General features: G+C 42.0%; 1 protein-coding gene across 1 annotated transcript in view; it reads right to left on the bottom strand.

Annotated features, from left to right (window-relative positions):
• Positions 1–23,428, bottom strand: part of LOC138363874 (xylulose kinase-like) — a gene marked incomplete at its 5' end in the record, with an annotated part of 34,310 nt that overhangs the window by 2,444 nt on the left and 8,438 nt on the right. Inside the window, 10 exon segments of the mRNA XM_069323345.1 lie at positions 1–977; positions 4,012–4,102; positions 4,997–5,128; positions 7,286–7,383; positions 10,415–10,588; positions 12,879–12,994; positions 15,492–15,636; positions 17,384–17,537; positions 20,489–20,620; positions 20,855–20,956. The exon segment at positions 1–977 is cut by the window's left edge and continues 2,444 nt beyond it. Coding sequence (XP_069179446.1) covers positions 4,037–4,102; positions 4,997–5,128; positions 7,286–7,383; positions 10,415–10,588; positions 12,879–12,994; positions 15,492–15,636; positions 17,384–17,537; positions 20,489–20,620; positions 20,855–20,956 — 1,119 coding nt within the window.

The raw sequence follows: 23,428 nt of genomic DNA on the forward strand, positions 1-23,428 counted from the left end.
AAATGAAACTTGGCATAACGCCCTAAATTGTTACACATTAAAATTTCGTCATAATGTTAAAGCAAATAAATACAAACTCTACATCTCGTACTGGTCACAAAGGCATAGAATTTTCTTGCGGCACTGGAAATAATATACAGTACTGTCAAAATATGATTATGGGCACAGTACATCAAACATGTCAGTGTGTGGAACATTCAGAAAGCAAATATTTTTAATATGCATATAATTACAGTATTTTGAATGTGTTCCCACTACCTCTTTCACTCAACTTTCCTTACTACATATACTGTACAGACACACTGTTTATAAACTTTCATGGTGTTGTGTATAAAATATGCACGGAGAGAAAAATCACAATAATGTACCTGAACAACAGTAACCCAACCCACACGTGCGCGAAATTAAATGAAAGTAATGATGGTTCGGCTCATCCTGGACCCTTGTCAAGTCGTAATAGGTACAGTATTAGTAAAAAATAAAATTTGTAATGCATTAAATTACAAAAGTAAAGAATTATATCAGTATGTAACTTGAACCATGTGCTGCCCTTGTGGATACTTCAAGGTAAACAAGCTTTACTTAACTTAAAAGCGTCATGTGTAAAAAGACACAGAATGTGGTTAGACCATGCTGCTTCTCGCTATGGACCACAAAGATAATACTTTACATAATAATTAAAATGTATAGCAAAACATTATATCATTACTTTAACACGTCTATTCATATAATGTGAATTTTTCAGTTCAGGATTTTAATGTTTGTATAGTATTCTCGTTTCATATAGCAGATGCATCCTGACCACACACATTTTGTTGGCCATTGTGCTGTGCTCTCTCAAGCAATTTATCAATCACAAGTAAATTTCGTCCAGGTAGCTTTGAAGCATTTCAACCCATGGTTGAATGTCTACAACATTCAGGCTATGAAAGATTACATTTGCCCTCAGTAGATGATGATCAAAATGATCCACAGTACTGAAAAAAATATTGAATTTCATTACAAATCTATACAGTACAGGGTATACACAATTTATATTTGTCAATACAGTATATCAATCATTGTATTTTAAATAGTAATCTGCATCTTTAAAACAAAATGTCTTTATGCTTGTCTATCCAAGGTTGGAGGCCAAACTTTCCCATGCAAAGCATGTGAGGTATGAGGGTTTCATAGGCCAGTCGTGATCAGCTCCTGTGACACACTTTTAGAAATATAAGCATCTACCTAACCCCCTTTCACCCTGTAGGATTATAATGAAGTCTGAAATATTGGTTGTGTTGCCCATAGAATTACTTAGCAGCTTCTGCAATTCATTACACAAATTTTAGGGGTTGAGTGGAGATGTTTGAAGATTGGGAAGGAGAGAGGGAAAAAAGGTGAAGGGAAAGAAGGGAGAAGTGCGGAAGGGGGGGAGAGAAAAGAGAAGGGGGGAATAGAGAAAGAGAAGAGAAGGGCTAGAGAAAACGAGGAGAGGGATAGAGAAAGACAGAGGAGGGAGATTGGGAGAAGAAAAGAGATACCTGGGCACAGCTGGGTACCCTCACTCTAATGTATAACATTCCGGTCTAAGTTTGACCTATGCTCTATAGCACAATAACTTGAGAAACAATCTGGCACTGTGCACGTACACAACACTTTGTTAACATGCCATAACAACACTGCATTTTTGTTTTGTTTTTTTACCAAATTTTGCCATTCATGTACATGTAACTTAACACTCCTGCTAAAGAAGACAATATTTACTTTTCTTATTTAATGTTCATCACCGCTCTTCATAAACACTGCGACAATTGTGTGCGTTATGCTCTCAAAAAATACAGTCACAGAGAAAGGCCATGCCAAAGATTTTGTGACCATAATGTCTACCACGTCAGGACCATTACACTTGCAGGTGGCCATTGACTGCAAGTATCTATCTTACCTAATCGCACAAATATAAGCCCACCACATCAGTGAGTTTTTCAAGCCTTCGAAAATTAACTGTTGTCGTCAGGAGTACTACAAGCCATTCTCTATAGTTTCTCCTAAATTATTTATTGAACTGATTTCCCAACATATTTAAAGGAAAACCCTTGAGTTAAAGAATGTTGGGTGTGCTCAAGTTGATGAGACTGGTTCATTTACACTATTTTAAGGTGTAATCTTGAAATGGTGTAAAAATATGCCTTATTTTTCAAAAATAGGGCAAAGATCAAGCCCTATCTTCAAACAAATATAATTTAAAGGGCCTGACCCTGAGAAACACTGACAATGTGGGTTTAATCTATTTATAGTCAGTTTCTCCTGGTAGTTGTCCATCATACAAATGATTTAAATTAAACCTCGACTCTGTGAAACCTGCCTTAGTTTTTCCCTGTGCTCTTTGGGTATGAATGTTAACCCCTTTAATATAGCTGTAATCATGTTAATCATTTTTGTATATTTGTTATTTTTATATATGAGAATTTTTACATTCTTGTACAGCCACTAGCACACACACAGCATTTCAGGCAGGTCCATAATACTAATTTTTCCCTGGAATATGACCCGCCAAATCGTTTAACAACCAGGTACCCATCCACTGCTGGGTGAACAGAGGCTACAGTTAAGGATTGGCGCCCAGTTAATCCTCCCCGGCCAGGATACGAACCCAGGCCAAAATGCTCATGAAGCGCCGGGCGAGTGCTTTACCACTGTGCCATGGGGACTGCCACTATATATATAAGACTTGTATAGATATAAGTCTAACAGGAGCCTTTGAAAAACCACTGAGCATATTTAAAATAATAATATATAATTTTTATTTTATTTTGAATCTACACTATTTTTGTTCACTATGATATGGGCCCAGCTAAATATGTTGAAGTTTCTTTACAGATACTCTACCTTCTCCTGCTAGCTGTCCATCATATGATTAGAAAGTAATATTTAAACCCAGTGAAATTTACTCAGAGCATGGGAAATATTAGATCTTATCTTGAGGTTATCTTGAGATGATTTCGGGGCTTTAGTGTCCCCGCGGCCCGGTCCTCGACCAGGCCTCCACCCCCAGGAAGCAGCCCGTGACAGCTGACTAACACCCAGGTACCTATTTTACTGCTAGGTAACAGGGGCATAGGGTGAAAGAAGCTCTGCCCAATGTTTCTCGCCGGCGCCTGGGATCGAACCCAGGACCACAGGATCAAGTCCAGCGTGCTGTCCGCTCGGCTCCCAAGTGATGTGACTAGACCAAGTGACCGGCTAGATGTGAATAGTAACTTTTTAATATGGATCTAATCATATTTTTTAATATTTTTGTAGATGAACTCAACAGTAAAAGAAACAGATGGTATCTTGGCAAAGCCATTGAGCATATTTAAAGCAAAATTATAAGGCTTCATTATTGTTTTGAGTTTTATATAAAAACTATAGAATATTTAGTGAAAATTAGCTAAAGAAGTGCAATTATCAGAAATCTTGATTTCATGCAAATCTAAATCAGGTCTGGAACATTATGATCTGGATTTTGGAGGTGCCAGTGTATGTGTCACTCATGAACACAGTTGTAGCTGTTAACGACAATTACAATCTTCAGATAAACCCAGGCTCTCCTCCAATTAAAATACGAGTACAAAGTAAAGTCAAACTAAATTTAACAAGGACCTTATTTTCCCAGCCAGCATATACCAACACACCAGTCTCCGTGGTGTAGTGGTAAGACACTCGCCTGGCGTTCCACGAGCGCTTTGTCATGGGTTCGTATCCTGGCAGGGGAGGATTTACTGGGGCGCAAATCCTTAACTGTAGCCTCTGTTTAACTTAACAGTAAAATGGGTACTTGGTTGTAACAATGATTCTTTGAAGTGGGGATCGTATTCCAGGGACCATAGGATTAAGGACTTGCCCGAAACGCTACGCGTACTAGTGGCTCTACAAGAATGTAACAACTCTTGTATATATATCTCAAAAAAAAAATATACAAATGTGCATTTTTATCAGGTCATACTGTAGTATTAGTATTATCATCATTATCCCAATTACTTTTCTTACCTCAGATATTTGCGAGTTCTGCGCACTACTTCCTGCCAGCCAACACTGACGACTCTAAATGCTGGAAACGCTCTACCAAAGGAGTATATACCTGCACAGATTTAAGAAAAATTAATAAAGAATGATTTTGGAAAGTATTAAGCATATTTTGAATTTACAGTTTTGTTTAATGCTGTGAATGATTAATATGCAGGCATCTCCAACTTAGAAAAAGAGAGGCATTCAATAAACTGGCATCGAATGTAATCAACAGCAATTTCTGGGTGCATCCTGGTGGCTCTCAAACGCTACCATATCTGATGTAGGTGACATCAGTCGTGGAGTTCCTTGACCCACCAGGGACCCAGAGTCAGAACCTGGTCCCCCTCACAGAGGTGCAGGGAGCCATGGCATTTACATATCGGATTATTCGTTTATGCCACCACCGAGGATGGCACCCAGAAAATCTGAATCAAAACGAACCACAGCTGGCTGCCTCCGAGACCTACAGACTTAAAAACAACCATAGAACTCTACAAACTATGTAAGCAAATGATCAAGAATGAAATAAACTAGCGCCCACTCGTTCGCCCCACCCTCCCACTCGTTTTGGGGAAAGAAGGGGACAGGCCACATCTCACACACTACTCCACTGTCAGTTTAACGAATGGTGCAAGAGACCCAACTTCCTGGGGAAGGAAAAGTGTAAGGTGCCCCCACACACAACTGTGCAAGGAACAGCCACCAAGGCAAAAGAAAAACAAAGGGGGTCAGAGAAGGGTGGCAGACCCCAGCACACATCAAAAGGAAAACTGACGGTGGGGCAGCCTCCCTGAAATGAGGCGGAGTGTGGATGAACGTGTGGGCACTAGTTTTCTAACTTTTCTTCAAACATTTGTTTACACAGTTTGATGAGTTCTATGGCCATTTTAAACCTGCAAGACGGGACACCACAAACATAGCTCCCATCCTCTAACTACACTTAGGTAATTAAACACACACCTACCTTATCAGCATCAGAATTTGGTTTGCATGCCAGTTTGAAGTCTTGTTTCTTAATTACTTCCTGGAACGTACCACCCACCATCCCGTGTTTCGCCCTATAAGCGGAGCCCAGACATGCTGAATTAGCAACCTCCTAGAATTGAAAACAGTATAGTATTTTGTTTAGTTTCACAAATAAACATTCTTAACAAATACCAAAATAACTTTTCAATAAACCAGAATTGAATGTAATGAAATGCCTCCTTGGCATAGAAATGCCAAACTATCTTGCCGAGATTGCGCTATACCAAAAGATCACATCAGTCGTGGTAGTCCAGTTTGGTCTACTGGGGACCAGGGGCCAGATTCACAAAGCAGTTACGCAAGTACTTACAAACGTGTACATCTTTCCTCAATCTTTGACTGCTTTTGTTACATTTATTAAACAGTTTACAAGTATGAAAACTTTCCAATCAACTGTTGTTATTGTTATAAACAGCCTCCTGGTGCTTCGGAGCTCATTAACTGTTTAATAATGTAAACAAAGCCGCCAAAGATCGAGTAAAGATGTACACGTTCGTAAGTACTGTACTTGCGTAACTGCTTCATGAATCCGGGTCCAGAGCCAGAACCTGGCCTCCTACCCACACAATAGGGGCAGGGAGCAGGTGACAATTCACCGCCCCGCCACAAAAAGCCTCCAGAAAGTCAAGTCATTGAAGCTTTACTGCCAACTGGAGAGATTATAGCAAACCTAGGACAAAAAGAACCCAGGCTAGGACACAGAAAAGGAGGCGATATGATCACCACTTACAAAATACTAACAGGAATCGACCAAATTGACAGAGAAATTCCTGAAGCCAGCAACTTCAAAAACAAGAGGACACAGATTCACGCTAAGGAAAATAAGGTGCAGAAAAATTATAAGAAAGTTTTCTTTTGCAGAGTGGTAGATGGTTGGAACAAGTTAGGTGAGAAGGTGGTGGTGGTCAAAACCGTCAGTAGTTTCAAAGCGTTATATGACAAAGAGTGCTGGGAAGATGGGACACCACGAGCATAGCACTCATCCTGTAACTACACTTAGGTAACTACACTTAGGTTGTTACAGCTCAATGTTGTAATGCATGCACACATGACTGACTGGGACCAAGACCATACCAGACCAGGAACTGGGACCAGGAAGCCACAAGGGGCTTTCCCCTGAAATGCCTTGGTTCAGACACTGGGCCAGGAACGATGGAAACCATGGCTAGGCTGGCCATCAGAAAGCCAGATGGGTCACTTTCCTTGAGTACAACTCCAGACTGGACAGGACCCACAACAACAACTGAACTGGGGAAAAAAGGTAATAGAACCTCCACATCAACCAGTCTATTCAAAAGGCATTCAATATAAGAGGCTCACAACTGGGAACGCAGCTACGGGGGGGAAGGTGCCGATTCTACACCAATGCAATGAAGTCCACCTTGAGGCAACCGATCAAGCAAAACTAATAGAAGAGCATGTCATCGACAGTCCACTTGGTGGAAATGGGATGGAAATGAGATAGCACATCCACGAGAATATTTGGCACACTCTGCATGTGACCTATGTGAAGAACCAAACCCCAAGAAACTAAAGGCCGAGCTACCTAAAATGTCCAGCTCCACAGGGCAATGGACCAAAGTGATGCCACCTAGTTCAGGCAATGAACCACTGGGCAACAGTCAAAGTGAAGCCGGAGTACGGAGCACAAAGGAAGCCTAATCCTCCTTAAGGTATGCAGTAAAGCTGCAAACTAGAGTACCCTGCAGTGCTCCTAATGAAACCGGTTGGACCACGAACCCTGGGCAGCCAGGTGAGCACTGGTCATGACACCCACACCCACGGGTGAGGTGTCTGAAGACATTAAGTTATAGGGGGAGGATGGCACCAGGGTACTCAATTCTAAAAAAAAAAAAATTGCCAGTCCTGGGAGCAGTGAAATTGGCAGAAACAGAAAAACCAATACAACACTTGTAGACAAATCCTGCCCAGAGGAAAGACAATGCATTGTTGGTTGTTGGTTGCAAACTAAAACAATAAAATTAAACTGATTGCAACATGACAAATGTTTAATTATATTTTGTTGACATTATTTATATAAAATAATTTTACTTGAGCAATGAATATATGCTGACAATCATGGCAAATTTCCTACCATGTATAATAAGGTATGAATATTTAATGACAAATTTCTTCAAGGTAGGTAGACAGTACTCCAATTAGTTGAGTAAAGTATATGTCTCACAAGCTAAGCTAAACAGACCTTCACACCAGCTTGTTAACTCACCATTGTGTACACGGGAGAGTTAAACACATCAGCCAAAACTTGTAAGACGCTGTTGTTATTTGACGCTCCACCAGTGGCCAGTACTCGCGTTCCGCTGCCTGTAAGTGACTTATATTCTGATTATCTACAAGACAATATATTTCCTAATTTGCAAACAGTAAGTCACAACAACATGGTTGAAAATTAGACACTCGACTCCACACACCCGAAAATAAAGGAAGTGGCGACATTTCTATCCAACCCTGACTATTACATGACTTCATAATGGTCCAGGACGGTCCAAAATGTTGTCACTTTCTTTATTTTTCAGATGTGTGGGTGAGTGTTTTGTATGTTTGAAAACTATAGCTACCAAATTTTCACATGGCCACTTTATACCCCATACAAAACCCAGCATTGAATGCAATGAATTGAAATGCAATTTCTGGGTGAACCCCAGCAGCTCCCTAAAGCTAAATACCCATAGAGAATGTTGACCAGACCACACACTAGAAGGTGAAGGGACGACGACGTTTCGGTCCATCCTGGACCATTCTCAATCGACCTGAGAATGGTCCAGGACGGACCGAAACGTCATCGTCCCTTCACCTTCTAGTGTGTGGTCTGGTCAACATACTTTAGCCATGTTATTGTGACTCATCGCCTCAATACCCATAGAGAATTCAAAATGGGTACTTACAAGGAAGGAGCATCGCAGGTATCACAACAAAATCGAGACACTCGGTCGTGACACACAACCCAAAGCTACACAAGGGCGCCAAGAACTTGGAACATTGACATGATACCTGGTCACTAAGACCCAGTTCGACCAGCAAAACCATTGCGCCTGAATATCACCCCTGGACATAGTCGCAAAGACAGCCAAGAGAGAGGAATATTTCCAAACATCATGGGTGTGATGGTAGACCACAGGCTGGCTGGACTTAATGACATTACAGATGACCTGAGAAAGATGAACAGGGGACCAAGGAAATCAGATTAACCCACAAAGAATCCACCAAGGCAAAACCGGTGGCACAAATGGAAGCAGCAAAGGTCCGGCACTGGGGACGACGGTCGGTAAGACTACTGCAGGCAGGACACCAATTCAGCCACCTACTTGCCATACAGATGATGATAAAGACGTATCAGAAAGACCAGATGCATAGACCCGAGGAGAAGGTTGAACCAGTGAGATATGTCACTGGACTGATCTTCTGAAAGAGGAGCCACAGAAAAAGCACCCAGATTCAGACACCGATTAAACGGCACCCAAAACCAAGGCTGAACCAACCACCAAGGAGCCAGAAGAACTATCTTTTCCTGGTAGGACTCCAACCTGGCCAGAACCAAGAGCAACAGCTGGATGGGGAAAAAGAGGTAAAGAAATGCCCACCTTGACCAGTCCAGTTGAAAGGCATCCACTGTAAGGGCCATGCAATTGGGGAATGGAGTCGTATAGTGTAAAGGGTTGATTCCAAGCTGACTCAAGGAGATCCACCTTAGTCTGCATGTCTTGTAAAGTCACTGGAAAGAAGCAGTATCAACAGTCCATTTCATAGAGATGGGAAGGAAGCAAGACCGTGAGAGCATTGTACACACAGTAAACGTGAACAGTACGGAGAACCAAACACTGAGAATCCAGTAGACAAGCGACCTGCAGCATCCAGTTCCAAAGGGCAAGGGACCAAAGGGAGTCCCCTTCAGTTAAGCCAATAAACCACTGGGAAACAGTCCAAATGAAGCCGAAGTTTGAGCCCAGAGAAATATGAATACTCTTCAGGGCATGCCATACAGCCACAAACTCCCACATGTGCTGTTCGCACAATGGAACAGACCCAGTCAATGACCCTGGGCGGCCTGGTGAGTGCTAGTCATGAAGCCCCAGTCCAGAACCTATGCATCTATAGAAACATCAAATGAGGGTAAAGGAAGGCACCAAGAAATTCAACCCTGAAAAGCCCAAAGAAGCAACTGGTGAAGCAGCAATCAACAAAGGATGATTGAGGCTGAACCCAAAAGTTGAGCTACAGGAATACGGTAAAAGGCTCAAAACCAGATAAACCAGAAGAATCTCTGATGCCACACACTACCCTGTGAAAAAAAATGACAAAGGCACAGTTCAAGCTCCAGTATATAAGAGTGACTCTGGGTCATCTCAACACCAGTAAATGGCATGGCTGCTGCAGGAGCAGAGTCACTGGAGGAAGGGAAAGTGATGCACTGAGAGACCTATACAAGGCCCAGCTAAGTCCAAACCTAAACGGAACAAAACTGAGACTTCCACCAGTTCAGCTGTAACCCAAACCTGGTGAGCTGAGAAAGAACAAAGTCCTGGCTAGCAGATACACTGAATGACTAGGGGCTCATACCCACCAGTCCTCAAGGTAGGCCAGAACACGAACCCTCAACAAATACAGACAAGCCACCACAACTTGAGCCAAATTTGTTGACCAATCCACCCACTAGAAAATGAAGGGACGACGACGTTTCGGTCCGTCCTGGACCATTCTCAAGTCGATTGTCTAGGACGGACCGAAACATCGTCGTCCCTTCATTTTCTAGTGTGTGGATTGGTCAACATACTTCAGCCACATTATTGTGACTGCAATTGAGCCAATTTGGTGAAAACACAGGAAGCCAGAGTCAAGCTGACGGGAAGAACCCTGAAGCGGCAAGCTTGATACCCCATGACAAAAGCTACCCAATTCCTGAACCTCGGGAGTATATGCCAGTAAGCATCCCTGAGGTCTAGAGAAATCAAGGCCAAGCCTCCAACACAAGGCAAACCTGGGTCAGAGTGTTCATGTCAAAACTGGAGTAAGGAATGAATATGTTCAACCCTGAAAGATTGAAAATGCAGCAGAGCTCTGTTGAGTACCATTTTGAGACCAGGAAGAGATGAGACACTAAGCGAAGAGCAATGGTCGTTACAACCACTTCTTTCTAAATGTTAGTCAAATCCAGTTAGTTTCCAGAATGATATAATCTAGATTTTAGAGAGTACACTGGACTGATAATGGATAAAAGTAAATAATTTTATATGTAAAATAAAACAACATATATGTACTATATTCTAAACAGAATATGAAACTGTACACTCATTATCACTAGCAAAATGCAGTATACAGTTCATGCAGTATTTCTTACCTATGTTAAATCCCAACTTTTCTGCATACACTCGTTTGGCAACCAGCTGGCCTTCAACTAGTGCTCGAACCTCTACTTCTCGACTTGTAAAACGTGACACGGCATCATCTGCCTTATTGAAGCGGAAGACGCCTTCAAGATCAGGTGTGATTTCACGCATGTGATAATATATACCTAAGGAGAGAATGATTTTTAAATATTCATAGCACACTGAACTTTGAGAATATAATGGCCTGAATATAAGATAACCAAACCACACACCAGAAGATGAGATGACGTTTCAGTTTGTTCTGGACCATTATCAAGTTGATTGCGAATGGTTCTGGATGGACCGAAACGTCGTCGTGTTTTCATCTTCTGGTGTGTGGTTTGGTCAACACATCTTCAGCCACGTTATTGTGACTCATCGTCTGCACCTGAATATAAACCTGTTAGATTTATACCGACTCATCCGCATCTCATTAGTTACGTGAAAGGACAATAAATGCCAAACTTAAAATATTGACAGTACTGTATATGGTATACAAACACCTCACTAGAAGGTGAAGGGACGACGACATTTTGGTCCGTCCTGGACCATTCTCAAATTGACTTGAGAATGGTCTAGGACGGACCGAAACGTCGTCGTCCCTTCACCTTCTAGTGTGTGGTCTGGTCAACATACTTTAGCCACGTTATTGTGACTCATCGCCTGCACAAATACCTCACTATCTGCATTTTGACATATATATACAAGAGTTGTTACATTCTTGTTTCATACATCCTGTACATCCTGTACATTCGTACAGTTTCATATTTTACCATTAATAGTAATCTACTACAGTACTGCTATACTTCACCAATATCAGTGTATTAGCATCAAATGGAAAATATTTGTTATATTACACAAAAATTCTGTAGGTAAACTACGGCTGGGAAATCAAGTTTGAAATTAAGAAGCCTAACCATAAGTAATTTATTGATTTCAGCAGATAAAATCCACCAGGAAAACTGCAGAAACATTAGTCCATCTTTTATCATCATGAGAGAATGATCAGAAGTAAATCAGATACTGAAATGAGAAGCTGTGCTGTTGACTAAGACACAATCCATTCACGATGAAAAAGAATAAGAGGGGGAGACTCTTATCATTTCTGCTCATCAAGAGAGCAACACATTCATGACTGATTCATAGCATGTATACTAGGGAGCCGGTCGGCCGAGCGGACAGCACGCTGGACTTGTGATCCTGTGGTCCTGGGTTCGATCCCAGGCGCCGGCGAGAAACAATGGGCAGAGTTTCTTTCACCCTATGCCCCTGTTACCTAGCAGTAAAATAGGTACCTGGGTGTTAGTCAGCTATCACGGGCTGCTTCCTGGGGGTGGAGGCCTGGTCGAGGACCGGGCCGCGGGGACACTAAAAAGCCCCGAAATCATCTCAAGATAACCTCAAAATAGAAGAACAGCCTATATTTCTGAAGCCAGAACAGAATTTTCACACAATCCCCTATGAACTCTGGCTCTGTCATCTAGGAATGTTCTACCTCTGAAGCTCTCTTTCAATACACAGAGTTATCACACTAATGTGACTGTATCAATGCGAAAATTCGTAGGAGCCTTTATGAGGGTTCGAACCAATGCGGTGGATGTTTCCACCGGTTCGAATCCTTATTACGGCTTCCTCATACTTCCCAACACATGCATTCTGGTCTCTTTCTCATTGATGCAATCATGTTAGTGTGATAACTCTGTATAATAATAATAATAATAATAATACAGTAATAATAAAGTTTATTTAGAGAAAGTACATACAAAATGAGTTACAAGAAGAATGTTGGATTTCTAGATAGAGCAGTATATACTATGCCTAAAGCCACCAATACACACAGCATTTTGGACAGAAGCATTAGTGATATAACTGGCTGGCAAGTTGGCAGAGGAGTGAGCTTAGGGCCACCTAGTACCGGTAATTGATATTAACAAGTTCGAGTTAGTTTTGAGTGAATTATCTTGCTTGTTTAAATTGTTAGACGAGATGTTTGGCAGTTTCAAGGATTCACTTCTTTTGAACCCAGCAGTTGTCTGTAAAGCTTCGCAGACTTTCCGGATGCTTTCCCAGTGACAATGGAGGATGTTATTTGCGCTCTGCACTTGAGGTGGTTCAGATTCTGGTCTCTGGTTAGGCCAAACCGAACTCCTGTGGCCTATGTAACTTTTGAAGAATGGAGCAATTTCAGTGACCTAGCCACAGGAAGCCACCAAGGGACTCCCCAAGGATACCTACCTTGAGGTGCTTCCGGGGCTTAGTGTCCCCGTGGCCCGGTCGTCGACCAGGCCTCCTGGTTGCTGGACTGATCAACCAGCCATGTATATGATATATGTAACATTTAGACTAATACATCAATTCATTTCCGCGTTTTACAAATGTTCACCTAAATGATTTGCTTAAATACAATAGTTTAAAAAAAAAGAAATGACATAATACCAATATTTCCAAAATTGCCCCGCGGAGTCATGTCCAGCAACTGGCTGAAGAGGTCCCATGAGCCGTCGGCGCACTCGTCTCGAATTTTTTCGCGTGTCAGAGATCCATTTTTGAAGCTGAAAAACAAATACATGATATATATTTATAGTTTTGTAGCATATAATTTGATCTTGGGTGACTTTCAAAGTTTTGTATTTGCTGACAAACAGCATAACTTCCTGCCACACACATATTGTCAGCACAGCTTTCTGCCACACACATATTGTCAGCACAGCTTTCTGTCATACACATATTGTCAGCACAGCTTTCTGCCACACACATATTGTCAGCACAGCTTTCTGCCACACACATATTGTCAGCACAGCTTTCTGCCACACACATATTGTCAGCACAGCTTCCTGCCACACACATATTGTCAGCACAGCTTTCTGCCACACACATATTGTCAGCACAGCTTTCTGCCACACACATATTGTCAGCACAGCTTTCTGCCACACACATATTGTCAGCACAGCTTTCTGCCACACACATATTGTCAGCACAGCTTCCTGCCACACACATATTGTCAGCACAGCTTTCTGCCACACACATATTGTCAGCACATCTTTCTGCCACACATATTGTCAGCACATCTTTCTGCCACACACATATTGTCAGCACATCTTCCTGCCACACACATATTGTCAGCACATCTTTCTGTTATACACACACTGTCAGCACATCTTCCTGCCACACACATATTGTCATCACAGCTTTCTGTCATACACACACTGTCAGCACAGCTTCCTACCACACACATATTGTCAGAACAGCTTCCTGATACCGGAGAAATATACAAAAATTCATTTTTGTAAACAGAGTGGTAGACGGTTGGAACAAGTTAAGTGAGAAGGTGGTGGAGGCCAAGACTGTCAGTAGCTTCAAAGCGTTACATGACAAAGAGTGCTGGGAAGACGGGACACCACGAGCGTAGCTCTCATCCTGTAACTACACTTAGGTAAGTACACACACATACATGATAAAAGACAATAGTCACCCCTTAAGAGTGACATTTAATGGAGTGAAACAAACAGTGGAAGTGTTTAGGTATGCCAGGAAATTATAGAACGATGAGGATGGGAAGCAAGACGAGACCTCTCAAAGGAAGACTGAAAAAAGCTAAAACTAAACCTTGATTTTTATTTTTTTTCTGCAAGATGATAGGGATTATGAAATGGTACATGAAAACAAACAAGCAAAATGATTAGAGGAAAGGGGAAGTAAAGGACACAGGAAGACGAAACATGTTCCTGAAAACTGCATATGTAGAATTAACACAGATGAAGCGAGATAAAAAATACTGGAGCTAAACGATTAAGATGTCAAATGTTGTTGCACTAACTGAGACACAACTTGAAGAAAATGTATTAGATGAAGTCATATTCGCAAGGGGCTACTGAATTTGGAGATATGACAGATAAATTAGGCGGTGTTACTGTGCTGGCAAAAAAAAAACACAGGGGAGGGAAAGAACCACCCCTCTGGCGAGCAGACAAGCAGTGAGTACTCACTGCTTGTACTCGCCTAGCAGTAACTAGGTGAGTACAAGCAGACTGGCTGGGAGTTCACACCAACTAATCATCGAGGTAGGCCAACACACGAACACCTAGCAGACGTAGACGGACTACCACGAACCAGGTAAGATGCATGAAAATGCGAGGTGCTAGATGCCGGCCAAACAGAAGGCAACGAAAATGGGAAGCATGCCGTCCCCACCACAAAACACCAGTCCTTGAACCCCGGAGGAATTGAGACACTTGGAAGGGGTCAGGACAAGGATTTTGGATGGGATGGGGAGAAGGGGGAAGGAATGGTGCCCAACCACTTGGACGGTCAGGGATTAAACACCGACCTTCATGAAGCGAGACCGTCGTTCTACCGTCCAGCCCAAGTGGTTGAGCCAGGGAGGTTGAGGGAGGGGGGAAAAGATCAGCGTGGACAATTGACACAGTGGCTGTGGATGACATTTGCTTGTTTCCTTGTTTATTTAGGGGGAATTCTGGTTCCCTGTTCGATCTTGCGTTTGCAATTTCCTACCAAGTGGGGTTTGTTTTGGAATGCCAACCTTTCTGGGTGCCTAACCCCGGTCGATGGCAGACATGGAATACTCCCAAATACAAGGGAGGTTTCCTTAGACCATTGCTCCCTGCGCTTCTCTAAGGGGGCCAGGTTCTGGCTCAAGGTCCCCGGTAGGCAGAACTCCATTGACTGAAGCCCCATACTAATATAGCATATATCAGTCCGATAGCTCCAAGGAGCCGAAGGGGCTCCCCCATAGAAAAAGGTAAACATAGTTCCAAACCACAAAAATGGTAGGAGAGAAAACCCACTCACTTATAAACCTGAATCACTGACAAGGATTTTAGTGTAAACAACATTACAAAAAATAAGAGGAGGGGGGGAGAGAGAGAAGAGAGAATTGAGAAAGTGAGAGGGAGAGGGGAAGAGGGGGAAGAGGGAAAGAGAGGAGGAGAGAGAGGGGGGGAAAAAGAGAATGGAAGGGGCAGAGAAAGACCCAAACACCACCAGCTACCCTATCTACCACATAATAAAAACACCATTAAGGAAACTAACCAGAGGAGAGCCATATAGGCCTCACTGTCCACAGGGTTGACCAGCACATGTCCTTCTAGCTGAGGTGTGGGCGAGTCCAACCAGAGAAACAGTGTATCGCTGGTGCCCAGGCTGACGGCCACATCCCCAGAACCTACACACATACCTGCAATGCATCACCACACACATACACACACACTTAGCGTGAGCTTCATTAACACTTACTCATAAAGCTAAGTTACTCCACGGAAGAAAAACTTACAAATTCAATAAATAAAGTAACAATTGACTAGTGATGAGACACACTGGATTGAGGATAAATTTGACTGAACATACAGAGCTATTTTTGTCATAATAATCAATAACAAAGTTATATTGCTGCAAAATGAGCATGAATATAAAAAAAAAAGTTTGACAAATTATATCTAAAGTTACAATATATACTATGGTCATCTGAAGTTTACAACTGACAATGTTCTAGAAAGTTTAAGCTACCGTTTGCAGCACAGGTTACATAGCCTTCCCGGTTTGGTGCCTTCTTTTGATAATTACTTACTTACTTTCAGCATAGGTAGACTGATGGACAAAGTAGATGTTTCTAAATGAGAGACCTTGCCCAGATAAAAATATATCATTCTGACTAAGAAAACTCTTCCAGGAGTGTGGTTTCTAGCTCAGTTGTTAGTCCATTTATGGGTCGGTAGGCTCTCCTTAGGAGGAAGATACCGGTTATGAAAAAATACCTCGCAATTAAATGTTATTATATTCTCTGTTACACATTAGTAGCTGCATTTTGATTGTTGTAGGTGATGAGAAATATTCCTAGTCCCTCTGCCTATCAAATAATGCAAACATCATCATGAGAATTTTTAAAAATAAAAATGCCACTAGGGAGCCGGTCGGCCGAGCGGACAGCACGCTGGACTTGTGATCCTGTGGTCCTGGGTTCGATCCCAGGCGCCGGCGAGAAACAATGGACAGAGTTTCTTTCACCCTATGCCCCTGTTACCTAGCAGTAAAATAGGTACCTGGGTGTTAGTCAGCTGCCACGGGCTGCTTCCTGGGGGTGGAGGCCTGGTTGAGGACCGGACCGCAGGGACACTAAAGCCCCGAAATCATCTCAAGATAACTCAAGATAACTCCATCTTATGAATTATGAATAATATTGTATAATAAAATACCGACAACGACACCATGCTATAAAGCAAACGCTAAAAGGAAGGGTTGCCGATTCCTTAGATTTTTGTTGTGATAGCTAGTGTTACTACCTGGTGGCTGTTAGTGTAGCGCACAGTGTATAACTGGTAGGTTACAGTGTATAACTGGTAGGTTACAATGTGATAATTAGCTGTCCTTGTGATCACAATGATCACTTGCAAGGCGTTATCTTGAGGTTATCTTGAGATGATTTCGGGGCTTTAATGCCCCCGCGACCCGGTCCTCGGCCAGACCTCCACCCCCAGGAAGCAGGCCGTGACAGCTGACTAACTCCCAGGTACCTATTTTACTGCTAGGTAACAGGGGCATAGGGTGAAAGAAACTCTGCCCATTGTTTCTCGCCGGCGCCCGGGATCGAACCCAGGACCACAGGATCACAAGTCCAGTGTGCTGTCCGCTCCGGCCGACCAGCTCCCTTTTATTGTTGCTACAATAAAATGGCGTCTTGAGCGGTGTGTTACTGCTCTTTTGTCTTGCATGAAGTGGTCCTTAACCTGCCTCCAGGAGCAACTGAGGCAGCTCTGCTCAGAAAGGTCTGCCTTATATTCCAGTAAATATAAAATCTTAAAATACTATTCCCTTTAATTATATTATCCTACTTTTCAACATCAGAGCAGAAGTAAACAGCAAAAACAAAAATGCTGTAGCAACAATAAAAATATAAGTTTCAAAATTCAAAATTAGTGAATTCTCACCAGCTAGCGAGGAAGGATTGTCCCCAGTGAATGCTATCACAGCACAGTCAGGATTGAAACTGTACCGGTCGACAAAATATGAAGATATTGTGCCTAGCTTCTCGGAAGCAGGAACAGGTTTCCCTAATTTTTCTGCCAGTCCTGGAGCACAAGCCTGAAATGGCAAACAGTACACTATATCATTCTTCTGCTTTGTAAACACAATACTGTCCCTCCTGCAGCATGATAATCTGTGCATATCATGTCACTGTTCACTGAAGTATACCCATAGTCATATTCTGAACTGTACTCGCATAGTTCTCACATTTTGAACAAGTTTACTTTCTATACCTCTAGGGGGCGACAGTATCGTTGTTGTTTTAAATTCAGCTACTCAGAACAAAAAGTTCCAGGCAGCAAAAATAAATCTGGAAAGAGTGAGGCGAGGAGCAGGTAAGAGAAGACGGTAGGAGTAAGGTGAAAGATAAGAATAGGATGAAAGGTTAGAATAGGATGAATGAATGTAAGAATGGAATGAATGTAAGAATGGGATGAATGAAAGAATAGGATGAAAGCAAGAATTAGATGAAGTTAAGAAAAATGGGGTAGGCTTAAGTCAGATCATGTTTGTTAAGAAGGCTGCAGCATTTAAGTATGTACTGTGAATGTGAAGGGCCAACAGCAACAAAGCCAGGACCAAGGTTCACGTTGCGCACGTTGTGTATCACAGCCGATTTGACAAGACAGCGCCTGTGAAGAGTAGAGGCAGGATAGATTATTTTAGAAGAGGCCAATCTATAGGATGATTAGAGCTCCTAACACAATAGAAGAGAGCATTGTTTGTCTGCAAACTTGACACTTCTTTTGTGTTCCATAAGTCTGTCATTTCATGTACAGCCAGTTTCATCAAAGTACTGTATTGGAGAGGACAAAACGAACAGGAAATGGAGCAGACACCAACTGAATTGGAAACAGGAGAAGCACTGTTTCCTAACCCCTCCGCCCCCCCCCCTCCCCCCTTTCTGCCAAACAAGTGAGGAAGATGGGGCAAATGACATCAAGCTTGTGTCAAGATAATTCAATTGTTCAGTTACATAATTGGGGGAGTTTATTAGATGGGTTTCAAAACTTTGGCCTCTCTTGAACCCACTAGTGGTTATCTTTTTTTTGAATCGCTAACTTTCTGGTTGCCTTTCCCGGCGAGGTGGTAATTTCTTGCCTTTCCTGGTGATGTGACAATTTGCCACTGCTCCTCGTGCCTCTATGATGGGGGAAGGATGGGGTCCAGGTTCTGGCTCCGACCTCCAGTAGGCCTATACAACTCCACAGCTAATGCGACCCAGTAGGCGGGAACCATCTTAGTGAATAGCTTTAGGGAGACACTGTGGCTCACCCAGAAATTGGCCTTTCATTACATTCAACATTGGTTTCTTCCCACGTACCACAGGGTTGTTAGGGAATAATAGGCATGCAGCTCAGGGGTTAAGACGGAGAAGCCACAAGACCCGACTCACCCTGGGCAAGGGCCACCACAGCCGAGGAGAACCATTAAAGGAGCAACCCTCTTACATTCACACAGGGAAGGCAACACTCAGCAGGTGCAGCCCCCAGCATTCTATATGCCAGACTCATGCTACACTGCAGTGAACCAGAAAAACCACAAAGGGCAAAAAACACCAAAATCACTTGGCTGAACAGTGGAGCGCATAAGACAAAAAAGGCGACCCGGGAACCACTACACCAGTCAAGTGACATTGACCGCATCAGCATATGAACTGACAACTATGACCTCTGGAAGGGGGTTTATAGCTGTTTATAAAATGGGAAAGGGGCCCTTACCAATTTTAGGCACTACCAGCGTCTTGGGCCAAGCGCAAATTCGCTTGGCAATACTGTACTTTACTTCTAACACTAACTGCACAATTACTATGCATGCCAAAGAGTTCAATTTGGTATAATTTTCAAGCTAAAGAGTTGCACTTTATGATACAGTATTTAAAAAATGCAGTAAATGCAAAATAAAACAACAAAAAGGCGAGTTAAAGTTAGCCAACATGACATTGGAAATGCCAACTAGTTATCATCGGAATGTTCTGCCGTTTTGAGCAAATGACAACTGTAAGGGTCACAAAGACATTAAAGGGTTAATTAATGCACATGCCTTTTCTTTTCCCTCCTGGAAAACCGTCACTTTTTGCCGGGGCAACACTGGAATTAAGCTTGGTGAGCTACTGAGAAGGACCTAGCAGGAATTAAGCACTGAAGGTAATGAAACACTTTTCTGGTGGGCCTCTCAGAAGCTACCCATCTCTGCCATCATCACTTAATTTCCTATGGAAGTTTTGGAGTTGTGTTTTGGCCCCGTGTAAATTAAATGTATCTACTATTTGTGTCTGCAGAATCACGCTATTAGCTCTTGGACCCCACCTTTTTAATGAGGAGGGGTGTGTGTGTGTGTGTATATGGGACTCTGGGTGACTTCAGCCATCATCTGATGGCAGCGTGATCAGTGATACTTAACTTGTTTACTAACGTCAAGCAGTCTCGGGGGTTTGTCCCACCTAACCTTTAATGGTGGGTTTTTCTTGGTTTTTGGAGTAGATTTCTAATCCTCAGACTCCCCTCGCCTTAGAGTAAGCCAGACTCTGGTCACGACACCATGCAGATCAAGGATGGTCTCAAGAGACATGGTCCGAATTCCTAAGGTTCGGCTACACAGTACTTCAGCTCATCAAGACATTGAGAGGCCCACCAGACAAGTGCATTTCATTACATTCAGTGCTTAATTTTTATTAATACAAATATACATCCAAGTTAATTTGTGCATTTAAATTAGAAAAATGGCCAAATATTTAGAAACCCAGATTATTCCTTTATCAGAATCATGTTTGGGATGATATGATCCATATTCTGAAGGTCCCACTATATTCGGTACAAATGTATACAGGGTATTGGGTATCAGTGAATACATAATACAAACTTATATGGGATAATTGGTAATGCAAACTCATGAATTTTCTGGAGTAAACTAACATTCTCCAAAGAGAGACTGAGAAAAATATACAGTACATGTTTATATACTGTACATATAATACACAGTACAGGTATATACATATATATACTTACATCCAGACAGGGTTGTGACCAAGTCTTCGTGTTGATATCGAGTAAATTCATGCCTGAACCATCAGCAAAGTCAATTGAAGCATAACTACCCAAAAACAGGGAAGCAGCAAAACTGCTCACTAGTGAAATCCTCTGAAATAAATCACAATTGTTAGTCAAGCCAAAGTAAGTTGTTTTGACTTAAAAATTAAACAAATATATTACTGTATTGCATGTGTTGTATTTAGTGGTTGAAGCAATCAATGTTTAGCAACAGGTAAGGAAAAAATATCTCAATAAGGATGATAATGAGTCAAACTGGAATGTAAATAATATTTTTGTAATAACATTGTCAGCATATCAGTGCTGCACTCAAGATAACCTTACTTCAGTGTTATTGTAGGCCTCTTTGCGATTCTTGTAAACCTTGGCAATCTGGGACCCTGTAAACCTCTCGTATGCACGTGACCCAGTAATGTCGGCAAGTTTCTGAAAGAGAAATGATTAATTACTTACTGTATTACATTTATCTCACAAATTAGTAGTGTTGTGTACTTGGTGGTGAGGCTCAGATGCTCTTCCCTCAATGACCAAAGCATTAATGGAGGAGGAACATTACTGAAGGTAAAATAATGGTCTTATGCAAGGAAAGTTTTACAAGTAGCTTAATACTTCTTCCAAAAGCTAAGATAGTATGGCAGGAACTTTTTTCAGGTGGGACACAGAAATAGAAGAACCAGCAGCAAGCGGAAGTTGTATACGTCTTCTACCCTCCAGCTGGAAACGGAACTTCCTGCTTTCTTAATGAAGAACCCCACCAGATAATTTTAAAAAATATATTTCTAATCTCACTGTGATATGATACAGACTTCAATAAGAAGCTGCTTAAGTGGGAGTGTTGAAAATAATGAAACATTCCTTTCCAAGCAGATCCCTCTGATGGCCTTGTAAACATATCTCACCTAAGAATCATTATCAACCAAGATTTTACTACCTTTCTTGTCACTGACACGACTTCATCTTAAGATTTGGATCCCTGCTTACAGTTTCTTCCCACTGGACAGATTTGGTTAGACGTCTTACTGTCGACTTTCTTATTTCTTGCCTTACCTGTTACGCCTTGCTCACCTTTTACCCACCATTTTCCAGCTATAGATTTAGAACTGGAAAGTTCTGCCTTTTGCAATTACTTAACCACTATGACAAAAATCACAGAAGCAATAGCAGCATATCATAATACAGATGTTGTATACACAGACTTTGCAAAGACTTTTGATTAATAAGTCCATTGTGTTAGTCCATAAAATGAAGTCCAAAAAAGTAACAGAGTGGTGAAACGAACATTCAATTTCCAAACCAACAGGCCACAAAAGTAAACCAAACAGAATCTAGTTTCAGTTACAGCAACGTTTGTTTGATGTTTGATGCAACGTTTGACAAGATGTTTGTTTACTGTTTTTGAGACAGTAAAAAGCTCTGTATGTCAAGGCCTCATCCCTACACAACCAAAAAATGTTTAAATTTCAAGAGAAAATTGGACAAGTTGCTACAGGAATTGCCAGATCAGCAGATATGTAACAGATATATGGCATGTAGGCCACTACGAGCAACATCCTTACTGACCAAGTTATCACCAGATAAGCTTGCCCCTTGACCAGACTTGGAGAGTCGAACCCTACCAAATCAATTAAAGGTAAATTAAACGAAATACAGGACCTTGAAACACACAGCTGGGGACCCGCAGCGACCCATAAAAGAAAATAGAGCACCCAAGCCTTGAGAAACATCAAACATTCCTGGAGCATATTAAACAGTACCACACACAAATGAAAGGCGCCCAGTTGCGAAGAACGAGGTTCCTCCTCGGAGACGCGTCAGAGGGTCCCGAAAGACACACTGGGAAAGTGGGCATCGCCCTACAAAACCAAGGCAGTGGAAGGCACCCAAATCAAGAGGCTGAGCACACTGGGGGAAGTGAGGTGCTCTACTTTCCTTACGATTCTACCTCTTGGTTCAAGAAGATCTACTATCTCATGCCCTCAACTATGTGGACCAGATTCTGTTTGTGGTCTGCAGTAGGATTTATGACTTAAGGGCCGGGTGAGACATGATCAGTGTGGAGCTAACCAGTTGGCTTGCATCAGTGAACCACCTGTTGACAATTTCAAGGCTCAATGTCCCTGCAGCCCAGTCTCTGACCAGGCCTGGTTGATCAGGTATCCTTTGAAGGTGTTTGTCGAGTTCTCTTTTGAACACTGAAAGAGGTCGGCTAGTTATTCCCGAATATGTAGGGGAAGAGTGCTGAAACGTCTTGGGTCTTTGATGTTGATCGAGTTCACTCTCAGCATGCCTATTGCACTTCTGCTTTTCAGTGAGGCTATTTTGCACATCCAGCCAAGCCATCTGCTCTCATGTGGTATTATTTCTACACGCAGATTTGGAACCAGCCTTTCTAATATTTTCAAAGTGTAAAATATTACATCTCTCTCCCACCTGCACTGTAGAGAGTATAGATTTAAAATTTTTAGGTCTCAATAATCTAGATGTTTTATCGAGTGAATTCTAGCAGTAAAAGATCTTTGCACACTCTCCAGGTCAGCAATTTCTCCAGCTCTGAATGGGGCAGTTAGTGCACTAATATTTCACTCTAGAGAGCACTAATGTCTTAAAATGCATTATCATTGGTATGGCATCTCTTATTTGAAAGGTTCTTGTTATCAAATCTGTCAATTTTCTTGCAGTTGTGGCAGCAACTTTGTTGTGTTCTTGAAAAGTAGGGTCTTCCGACATGATTACTCCTAAATCTTTTACAACATTTTTTCTTTCAATAGTGTGCTTTGACTGTGTTTTATATACTTACCTAGTTGTGCTTGCGGGGGTTGAGCTCTGGCTTTGGCTCATATGTGATTTCTGCTTTGATATTTTCCTTTTTCCATAGAGCAGTAATTAGAGCTTATTCTC

Source organism: Procambarus clarkii, chromosome 12, assembly GCF_040958095.1.
Source record: "Procambarus clarkii isolate CNS0578487 chromosome 12, FALCON_Pclarkii_2.0, whole genome shotgun sequence".
NCBI lineage: Eukaryota > Metazoa > Arthropoda > Malacostraca > Decapoda > Cambaridae > Procambarus > Procambarus clarkii.